At 37.1% G+C, this 11,214-nt stretch overlaps 1 protein-coding gene across 2 annotated transcripts; it reads right to left on the reverse strand.

Moving 5' to 3' along the window:
• Positions 1 to 3,100: 3,100 nt before the first annotated feature.
• On the reverse strand, positions 3,101 to 8,838 carry LOC133294142 (uncharacterized). 2 transcript variants are annotated; one of them, XM_061492794.1, is made up of 8 exons: positions 8,444 to 8,838; positions 7,904 to 8,020; positions 7,648 to 7,806; positions 7,408 to 7,569; positions 7,148 to 7,264; positions 4,230 to 4,337; positions 3,984 to 4,076; positions 3,101 to 3,829 (listed from the first exon to the last, which is right to left on the reverse strand). In XM_061492794.1, exons 1-8 carry the CDS (start codon positions 8,798 to 8,800, stop codon positions 3,317 to 3,319), a joined length of 1,626 nt encoding a protein of 541 aa, XP_061348778.1. In that variant the 5' UTR covers positions 8,801 to 8,838; the 3' UTR covers positions 3,101 to 3,316. The 2 variants fall into 2 exon arrangements, with proteins under 2 accessions (XP_061348778.1, XP_061348783.1); XM_061492799.1 differs by lacking the exon at positions 3,984 to 4,076.
• Between the last annotated feature and the right edge of the window lie 2,376 nt (positions 8,839 to 11,214).

Genomic DNA, 11,214 nt, shown 5'->3' on the forward strand with positions numbered 1-11,214 from the left:
AGCCATCGAGCGTGTCAAAAGCTTCATCAAACTCTTCCTCCTTAACATCCACCTCCAACTCAGGCAAGACCAGCCCAGTCTGTTAACTTGACCATCACAAGAAAAAGGAGAAGGGAAGCAAAGCTAAAGAAATTTAAAGAAATATCAAAGCTACAAGCCAGAAACACTGTACCTGAGATAACGCAGAGAATGAAGAAAGGAAGACTAGCACGAGCACTCTCACAAAGAAAGAAAGCGCAAATAAGGAAGGCAGGAACGCGAAGAGCCTGAGATTTGTGAAGAAGATCCTCAGGGAGGGAAAAACCTCCTTTAAATAGGGTGAGAAGGATCAGGATGGCATACACATGTAGCATCCCACCATTTCGACCGTAGGATGACACAACCGTCAGATAATAGGCGGTTGTGATGAGGGGCCTAATGGTAATTACAGGGGGACAAGACACCCCTCACGTCGCATTAATGCGTCGTGCTTTGTGACGTTTGAGTGCCTGCAGTTAATTGCAATGATGGAAGCATCCATCATTACTTCTCCTCGAAAACTGAAAAGCTACCCTTCCTGCCAGAGAAGGTGAAAGGTCCAAAAAGCCCCCAGCAAATCACGCGACCCGCCAAAGATACAAATGGTACGAAACCCCACCTCGAACCGCCAAGACTCCAAGTACTTACCGAGTCATCAAGAGATCCCTCACCACACCTATACCAACCACTCAGATCGCCAGCAAGGCGTCGCCCAAGCCCATTTACCTTGGCACCAACCTACGCTTGCTACCAAGCTGGGGGGCTCCTGTTCCGGATGGCCCAACAACACAGGCCCAAAGGTCCAAGCCCAATCTCAACCCCCTATCCACGTCAGCCCTACCAACTGTCAGCCCCCCAACCCCCAACACGACGACACTCCCTAGGGGAAACACCAAAATGTCCCATCTTGGGACCCAACCCCCAAAGGTGACTGCCCCAGATACCATAAGAGGAAACTACCCTTTGTCGCACGCTGACACCGCCAGGCACAGGGGGCGCATCGCTGCTATCATAGTAGCGCCTGCCACTCCCAGTAGCATCTGCCACCCTTGGCAGATCTTAAGGAGGGTTGACCCCCTCCTCACCAACCCACACAAGATTCACATCACCCTCCCCTATAAATAAGCTCCCTGGGCACACATCTGAGGTATCTTATGTATCGTTATTATGCCCATTTATATTGTGTCACTCATACACACACCTGACCCCATTGTTGATTGCTTGCTTCATACTTGGAACAGTGCCTCTTAGCTTGGTCTCTACCTGAGCTAGGGGTAGCATCCATATAGTGACTTCATCCCCAAAGGAAACATAGTGGGCTTATAGATCCCAACGGTACACACATGCAAGTATACTTGAAAAAAAAAATAACACATGCATTATGATTTCCATGAATTAACACACCAATATACCGATTCAACATTGAATCTCTCAACCATCCACACTCACAGTACATGGGCGAAAATTTAAATAGCAGAAATGGAGGAGTTTTCATAAACTTACCTAGTTGTGGCTAACCAACAACCACAAGAAGCAACCCACTCAAGACTTCTCCAAATTTTAGACCTCCTCCCTTACATGCAGAAAATCTCTTGGTTTGAACTTGTTTCTGACTTTCTGTCTCCACTCCTCAGCTCCAGTCGTAGGTTACACTAAGAGCTAAAGTCTCAAGTTGTTCTTTCAACCCTAGCCTCAATTTTTATCTTCAAGCAGGAACTTTGGGAGGAAGTTCTGTCCTAGCTCCAAATAATATGCTAGGCAAGTTGGAAAAATTAAAGGAAATAAAGAGAATGGTGGTAGTAGGTAGTGGTGATGCCTAAGAGAGGCTAGATTCTGAAGAGAAAGGTTTGGGATGGCCGAAGGTAAATCTTTGGAGAGGGAGAAAGAAAGGCTTCGTGAGGTTGCTGAAATGGGGGAAATAAATGGGTTTTGTAGTGGTAATGGATGCCTTTATTACAAAAAGTTGAAAATGCCCTTCTTGACATACAAGGCTTCTATAGAAAGACACCGGAATTTTGGCAAAAGCATGAACAAAACATTAAGACCATGTCAATTACTCTGCCGCTTAGAAGTAAACACATGCTTAAGGTTTTAGACAGATGAACCTATAGATATAAAAGTTGGTACAAAATTTCCGGGCATTACATGTACCAATGATAAAACCTGACCCAAAATTTTTGGGACAAGAAACTTCAACATTGAATATAAAGTTGAACCTTCTTGTTCAACTTATTTGTAAGACTACGAGGTATTTCTCCGCTAAGTTGAAACTAATCACCAGGCAAGTCAAGTTTTAGCCTTGGTCACAAATTGTATCGTAAGAATTTCAAATCCGGGTAAAGCCCGCTAACATTATCTTTCATGATTTTAATTAATGATACATACAAACGGTCGTTCTACTTTTGTTTAAGGATCCCCAACTTCTCCTTTAACGTAGAAGAGTATTTTTGCAACTACCAATTAACATATCTTACTATTAAATATAACTGATAAAAGAGAAAAAAAATAACTTTTAAAATTATAAGTATATCTTACGAGTAAGACAACTTTATGAGAAAAAAAAAATAACTTTTAAAATTATAATTATATCTTACCGATAAAACATAATATTAATTAGTTGCTACAAAAAAATCTCTTCTCTCATTAAAGGAAAAGTACATTTCGCTTTGTTTAGATAGAAGATTGCTTCGTAAGACGAAAGTTTGAATGAAAGACAGTTTGAGAGAGAGAGAGAGAGAGAGATAGAAGGCAGCTACTACACCTTGTCTGAAGACGTTATAATTACTAAAGAAATTGTATGAATTGACAACACAATAAATTTGGTCTAGAACTAAACCAAATAAGGGACAATGGTTTGGTTTTATAGTTCTGTTCAACTTCTAAAAGTCAAAGTAAGAGCAAGTGCTTATCATCAGATCAAAACTTTTAACCAAAAGATAATGTGTAACTTTTTATTTTTCAGATTCTCGATCGCATTAAAGAAATACCCCATGTCAAAAGCCAAAATTGCCAAAAATGGCGCTCGTAAATGATCCATAAGTTCAAGTTATAAACATAGCGCACCATTCGTCTTAACTTGCAAGATATTCAAAGGTAGCGATACAAACATAAAAATGAAGCTTTAACAGGAAAGTTACATGCCTTCAACCCATCAATGATAGATAGAATTGGAAGATTACGACCATATTTTTGAACGAATAACTGAAAGGGAAAATGAATATTAATTCGAAAAACATAAATATCCTTTCACGTGTTTACACAAGGAATAATAGAAAACAAAATCCAGAATATTCGGAAGCTACCACCAGTTGTGATTTCTATGTCCATCACTACTAGAATTGCCATACCTTGATGCTGAAAACCTATGATGAAAAGCCTTGGCTGATCCTTGGGACTTTGAGGTTCCAGCATGATCCTTCCACGCCTTGGAAGATTTAGAACTTGGAGTATGACTTCCACCACCAAACGAATGAATTTTAGTGCTTCTAGTAGATGATGTCCCCGGAGACCTCCAACTGCTTCTTTTGGGCTTGGAAGGAGAGAATTCCCCAGGATGCTCAGTCATCCAGCCACCCCTACTCTTGAATTTATTCGGAGTTGTAAAACCTCCTTCTGCAGGATGCTCCATCATCCAGCCACCTCTACTCTTTGATTTCTTGGGAGTTGTATATCCTCTTTCTTCTGTAGGAGGCCAATTCTTTTTACGAGCCTTACCCACATCATGAGGTGCAGACCTATGTCCCATGTAATCATTTTCTTTATAGGATCTTTTATTTTTTGTGTTTGATAATTCACGAACCCTCTTCCCTGCCTGTGGAGAAAAGCACAGCAGCCAAGAAACTACTTACTCAATGAGACATACAGGTAAGCAATAAATTATTATGCTAAACGTGAAAAACCAACATTACGAAAAGGCAAGCAGCTATAATAATTTTAGTGACCTTAATACGTAATCTGAAATGTACCTTGATAGAACTTGTGCATTCCCGGGCAAAATGTCCTTCTTCACCACACTTATAACATGAATGAAGTGTGGCTGCACCAGTGGTCTGACCTGCCTGTGGAGGAAAATACAGAAGCCAACAAACTACTTACTCTATGACACAGAGGTAAACAAATAATTATCATGCCAAACATAAAAAAACAATAAGAACAACTACCAAACAACTATTACAAAATATAGTAACCTTAATACTTAGCCTGAAATGTACCTTGATAGAACTTGAGCATTCCCGGGCAAAATGTCCTTCTTCACCACACCTATAACACGAATTAGGTGTGGCTGCACCAGTGGTCTCACCTCGCAACCTTGAACATGCCTGGCACCAATTCATTCTCAAATTTATATATGCTACAAAGTTTATTTAAAAAGAAGCATTTCATGTATCAGGTCAAACTTCAAAACAAAATTGTTCAGTAATATTTAGTTGAGCAAATTACACTCATCCCCTCAAGGTTTTTCAAAAAGACACTCCACCCCAAACTACACTGAAAATTATAAATCTCAAAAAGCAGCATATAGCAGCTGACTCTAAAAAAACACTGCCGGATAGCCAGTAGAAACATAGCCTCTACATTGAAGCCCACATACAGTGGTGGCCTTGCCGGAAAAGGGAACAAAGTAGTAAACAGAGGCCAAACCAGAAGAGAAAACAGAGGTGGTCTTGCCAGAACATGGAACAAAGTGGTGAATAGAGGGCAAACCAAACGAAAAAACAGATGTGGCCTTGCCAGAAAATTGTAAAATAACTCCAAAGCAGATGAGAAAATGAAGTGCAACTGACGAACTGAGGAACTGTGGTGGGCTAGCCATAAAATTGTTGGCTTGGTGGAATTGCCGGAAAAGGGGGAAGAGAGAGAGAGAGAGAGAGAGAACAATGGGTCAAAGAGAGGCAGTGACTTGAGAGAGATAGGACTCGGTAATGTGTAACAATAACATCAGGAAAAGGAGATTGAAAATCAATTTTACCCCCTTAAATTATGCATGGAAGACCAGCTAAATAGAGGGAGAGAGGGGAGTTGCCCTTCCCTACTGTAGGAAGGCTTGATCTCACTGTAATTCATGGCTACTACCGCTGCTAATCCAAATCGTCACTACCCACATCTATCGCGCAATAGCAAAGCAATCATAACCTAGATTATACTCACTTCCATGTAATCTGAGGAAACAATCCGGCTAGCCATAGATTTAACTATTGTTTAATAAAGTTCTTGTAATATATTCACCTTTTGATGATATTTTAAAATACCAAAACATGGTAAACTTACACCTCACAAGTGGAGGGTTGATAAACATTGATAATCATTGTGGCAATGAAAAGAAGAAAGTGGAGGGAGTGCTTCATCTTAGTTACAGGGCATAGACATTGTCCACTGAATTTTTATGAATGAATAATTTTGATGATGAATTCATCATCAAAATTATTCATTCATAAAAATTCAGTGGACAATGTCTATGCCCTGTAACTAATATGAAGGTGTCCATGCATTTGTTAGGTTGATGCAGTATCCTTTCATTTTAGCCATGACTGCATATATCATATGGACAACATATGCAAACTAGCACTTGTAACTTACCAATTACCATATACTACCTAGTGCTTTTCCTCTTTCATTTCCTAGGGATGAAAATCACAATTAACGCAATCCAAGGACAGCTATTGAAGGGAATAAAGGATGTTCAAAGTGCTGTCATTGATGCATCTAGGTTTGGTACAGAGATAGGTTTCCTTCTTTGGTGCTCTTCATTGCCATATATGTCCCCAAGCAATAATTAGGTAATGATTATTATAACTTTTTCTTAGTTTTAATCACATTTATTTACATTAATAACATTTTAAACCTGCAAACATTTTACTTTATTTAGTATGGAAAAAGATAACACTAAGAGAGCGTTTGGTAGAGGAGAATTTTTTTGGTGCCCGAGAATCATGATTCCCAGGAATATAGTGAGAAAGTGACTTTCCCAGGAATGTTACTTAAAAGTTGTTTGGTAGGCCAAAATATTCCCGGAATATTGGGTCAATTTTCCTGATGCTATGTTTAATTGATTGCCAAATATTGCTGGGAATATGGGTCTTTTTACAGAACTAACCTTCCAGGAACGCCTTATAACAACAGATTCAAGGGAAGCTACCATTTCTTCCTCTGGTAATCACATAGCACCTCCAAAACCCACTACCAAGAAAAAACGAAACCTTCCAGGAATGCCAGGTAACAAAAAATTAACCATATTAGTGAACAAGCTTTAATTTTTTTTTATTAATCATCTCACTTTTTTTTTTCATTTTTTAGATCCAGAATCAGAGGTGATTGCTCTATCTCCGAAGACCCTATGCCATTGCTAATGATAGGGATCGAGTGAAGGAGCTTCAGAGGGAGATAGAAACTGAGGCCAAACATAGGATCTGGCAGGCTTGGGTGTGAGTGTGTGTTGGTGTTTGCGGCTAAGAAGGACCACTTCTTCAATGCCGGAAGGAATTATATTGAGGAGCTTAGTGGATGGTGTGGGAATGCTGAGCTTCTTGTGAATTGGGGTTTGGAACATTGCTTTCATCTTTTCAACCCAAACGAACAGAAGGCTCAGGAATTATTCCAAAAATTTGTTTCTTTCATCAAACAAGACTAGATCTCTGAAGAACCCTAAACGCCACAAAGTTTAGTGGTTATTACTTATTATGTTATCTAGTTCTAGTTCTGCCTGGTTGTTTAACGTATAAATGAGACGAAGACACGAAGATGACCGGTGGTACGAATTGGAAAATTTGGAATGAAGGAACGAAGAGTTTTTGTCCAAAATAATTGGCAAATTTTTCCAGCAGGTGGGAATTCAAGAATACCACTTATCTGGAGGTATTCTTCAATGGTGTTTTTCTTCCCAAAAATAAATACTGAGAATCTTATTTTCCCGAGAAAATTTTTAAAATCCCTCTACCAAACGTGGGAAAATAACATTCCCAATCTCACTTTTCCGGGAATCCAAAATAAACTCACGTACCAAACACCCCCTAATGAAAAAAACCAAAACTCCCTTGTAAAGAAAGAATCATACAAGAAAAATATGCTTAGATCATGCAAAAGAGAAATACTTATCTCAGGCAAGGCCAACAAACCATTAAATAAAACTTACCAAACCAGTATGACCCAACTGACCACATTTGTAACAAGATATTTCTATCTGTGTTGCATCAGCAGTATTGACACAACATAAGTGGCCAAATCTCTTGCAGACATAACATTGAATTTCCTAATTAATCAGGAAAAAAGAGGTAAAAACGTCATTGACTGAGCAATTCATATCCAAGGTAAGCCATTATTCTTATGTAAATTCAACCAAAAACTTTTGCAAATTTGCAAGTAAAAGAAAAGAAGGACAAGGAATAGAACAACCTTGAGATCATCCAGTGAATAATCATTTCTACATGAAAACATATCATGCCCAGAATTTCCACACTTCAAACAAATTGTTAAGCTTTTAGAAGCACTCATATGCTTCTCTGGACAGTCTTTAGCATGATGACCACCTTTCTTACAGATAAAGCAATCCTGTGACTACAAGAACATCAAGCATATCTCAATAAAACACTTTAAGCCTTCATATACAAACAAAAAGATGGCAAGTAGACATACCTTAGAGCATTGTTTTGCATTATGTCCCAAACCGCCACATACATAGCATGGTTTCTTTCGCTTTTCCGCGGTACAGTTTACGGCAGCATGACCTTCCTCGCCACAATTATAGCATGTTCCCCAACTACTATCTGGAGGATCAAAATACCTTGGACCCCGCTGATAGAACAGAAACACAGAGTGATATACCCAACTAAGCCTTCCTCATGGCATAGTATTTTCAAAATCACATTTCAGATCAAAATTTTCAACTCACAAGCAGCTTTCGTAGAACAATGTTGTCGCCCATCTGAACCACACTAGCTTCAACAGACTCATGATTCTCTGTGGCTTTCATTGTCCCGTCCATCTCTGGTTCTTCAGCTATAATAACCTACAGAAAATGGAAAAACATTGGGAAAAAAAAAAGATAAAAGATAAACTACCCAAAATGTAATTGTCCAAGTGGGCATTTTGATTTGATTCATTTTTATCCAAAAACAGATTCTTAGTTAAAAAATCTCAACAACATTTTCATATAAGCTTTTCTAAGTAAATGTTGCACTGCAATTTTTTTAAAAATATTTCATTGTTTCAGTTCATTTGTTTTCTTCTTAGAAAATGTTTAGACTTTCAATTTAATCATAACCTGGTTGAGACATGAAGGATGTCCTAAGGGACAGTTTGGGTGTGTTTCAATCATACCCATTTGAGTCAAACCCTAACGAATTTCAACTTTACATGAAAACAACAAGAAAAAGAGAAAATAACCCGATTTTAAATAATAAAAAAAAGCCAATCAAGGAATAAGAGATACATTTTGATCATAGGACTCCACCCTCAACTTCGTTTTCTTACTCTCCATCACTTGAGAAGCAGCGATTCCATTCGGCCCATCCAAATCGTCGTCGATTTGCATCACTGCAAGTTCGGGTTGCTGCAAAGACGAAACGACACCGCCGTCACCGTTCGAAATATCGTCGTTGGGGGCGAGCTTCACCCCACGCATTCGCAAGGCCTTTTCGACGATCTTGAGGCTCAGATCTTGGTTTGCTTCCTCATCGTCACTGCTGAACACAAGCGACGGCGTGGAAGCACCATCGAGATTGTTGTTTCCCTCACAGTTTTCTTGGTGATCTATTGCCTTCGTTTTCTGCTTCTCTTTCCTTCCCATGGTGCCTTCAGATTCAGAGTTCGGAGTTGCAAACCCTAATAAACTACCCTAAAAAAGAAAAGGTTTTGGATTTGGATTGTCTCAAAGAAGCGTTTGATAGATGAAAAAAAAAAAATTATGGGAATTTCAATTTTCAGAAATATGATTTTTATTTTCATTTTATGATAATATCTGAAAATTACAAATTTAGAAAAATTCAGTTTTTTGAAAATTCACAAGAATTTCGTGTACCAAACAAGCCCTAAGTTCTTTTAAAAATAAAAATGTACCAAAATATATATGGGAAATATTTTTATTATGTTGTAGAAAAATAGTTACCTCATATTGTAGAAATAAAATTACAAGTGAGACCCATAAGTAAGAAGAGAAAAAAAAAAAGTGGTGGGACCCAACTCTTTTTTATGTGTGTAGAAAAGTTGTTTATCTCATGTAAAGTGAGATAAACATAACCCAATATATATAGGTTTTAATGTTTCTAAAGTGAATGTAGATAAGTTATCTACATTCGCTCTCAAAACGACGTAGTTTTGGATTGAAAAATTAAAAAATTATAATGAAAATGACTATTATAACCCTGAAATAAATTATAATTACAAAAATACATTGATTTTCGCCTCAAAAATACATTGATTTTCGTCTCAAAACGACATCGTTTTGGGCTCGTAGATAAGTCTCTATCTACATTGACTGTAGAAAAAACGAACCATTTGTATATATATATGAATTCGTTTTTTTTTTTATCAATGTATATAACTTATCTACATTGAGCCCAAAACGACGTCGTTTTGAGAACGAATGTAGATAACTTATCTACACTCTTTGTAGAAATATTAAAACTTATTTATATGTATATATATATATATATAGGTTCATTTAATCTTATGTTGCGTGAGAGATATTTTCTCATGTTGTAGATACACATGTGGTGGGATCCGCCATTTAAAAAAAAAAAAAAAAGTGTCACGGTTTTCGATGGACCTGTAGGAGATAAAACTACTCTTATGTTGCATAAGAGTAATTTTTCCTTATATATATATATATATATATATATATATATATATATATATATATATGGGAAATATTTTTCTTATGTTGTAGGAGAGTGATTACCTCATGTTATAGACATAAAATTACAAGTGGGACCCATACGTAAGAGGAGAGAGAAAAAAGAGTGGTGGGACCCACCTTTTTGTGTGTGTAGAAAAATTGTTTATCTCATGTAAAATGAGATAAACTTAACCCTATATATATATAGGCAAAATGATTTGTAATATGACTGTATATAAGCATTGGTGCAGTCAGCTGAAAACTATGTTGTTTTGGTTGAGATATAAGAAGTTCGCGTTCAAAATTAAATGTAGAAAATAGAAATACTATATTTATTTCCACTTTTGTATAGTTATGATTCTCTATATTTAATGTTTTAATTTATTTTCGTTTGTGTATGGTTATGATTCCCCGTATTTAATGATTTCACACAATAAAACGATGTAGTTTTATATGATTGCATCAATCCTTAGGTGCAGTCACTGTACATCCACTAAACCCATACATATATATATATATATATATATATATATATATATATGTATATGCGCTTATCGTTTCTCAAGCTGCTTGAGATAATCTTATCTCCAGCTACTAAATCATAACCGTACAAAGATGGATCAATGGTGCTAAAGGAAGAGAGAGAGAAAAGGGAATCATAACCATTCAAAGATAAATCAATTGATATAAGGAAATAAATAAATAAAACGACGTAGTTTTGGGGTAGCCGGAGATAAACTTATCTCAAGCTGCTTGAGAAATGTTTTTCCCATATATATATATATATATATATATATATATATATATATATATATATATATATATATATATATATATAGGGAAAAAGGAGTATCATGTAACATGATATAAGATTTTTTACCTACTGACTCATTGGATTTCGCACCATCATTTTTTACTTTTTATTTTTATTACATGTATGGGACCCATATGCATTTTTGTTTGAGTAGGAAAGTTTGTTTAAATTATATTACATGAGGGTAGTTTTAGTTCTCTTTTAACTAATGTTCGTAGAGTGCATCGTCACATGGCTACAGATGCAGGGTGTCTGAGATGTCATTATAATCTTGAGGATAGTTTACATGCCATTAGAGATTGTCCTGGTGCCAGGGAATTATGGGAGCATTGGGTTCCTTCTGATAACCGTAGTGACTTTTTCTCCATGGATCTTCACCTATGGATTCAGACAAATCTAGGATTAAAATGTCTGTTTCAAACTGATCGAACTTGGCCTTTGTATTTTAGGGTGATAGCTTGGTGTTTGTGGGGGGAAAGAAATAAGGCGATCTTTGATCAAACTAGCAACTCGAAGTATGGTCTCATTAGGCGCATTACATATACTTGTGGTA

The sequence above is a fragment of the Gastrolobium bilobum genome, unplaced genomic scaffold, assembly GCF_033153095.1.
Source record: "Gastrolobium bilobum isolate Gb01-03AN ecotype WA unplaced genomic scaffold, APGP_CSIRO_Gbil_v1 utg34810, whole genome shotgun sequence".
NCBI lineage: Eukaryota > Viridiplantae > Streptophyta > Magnoliopsida > Fabales > Fabaceae > Gastrolobium > Gastrolobium bilobum.

Coding starts and splice junctions, on each gene's coding strand:
- LOC133294142 (XM_061492794.1), bottom strand. CDS start 8,800: ATGGGAAGGAAAGAGAAGCAGAAAACGAAGGCAATAGATCACCAAGAA. Junction 4,338..7,147: donor AGTTGGGTCATACTGGTTTG/GTAAGTTTTATT, acceptor AATTGGTGCCAG/GCATGTTCAAGGTTGCGAGG. Junction 3,830..3,983: donor AATGCACAAGTTCTATCAAG/GTACATTTCAGA, acceptor TTTTCTCCACAG/GCAGGGAAGAGGGTTCGTGA.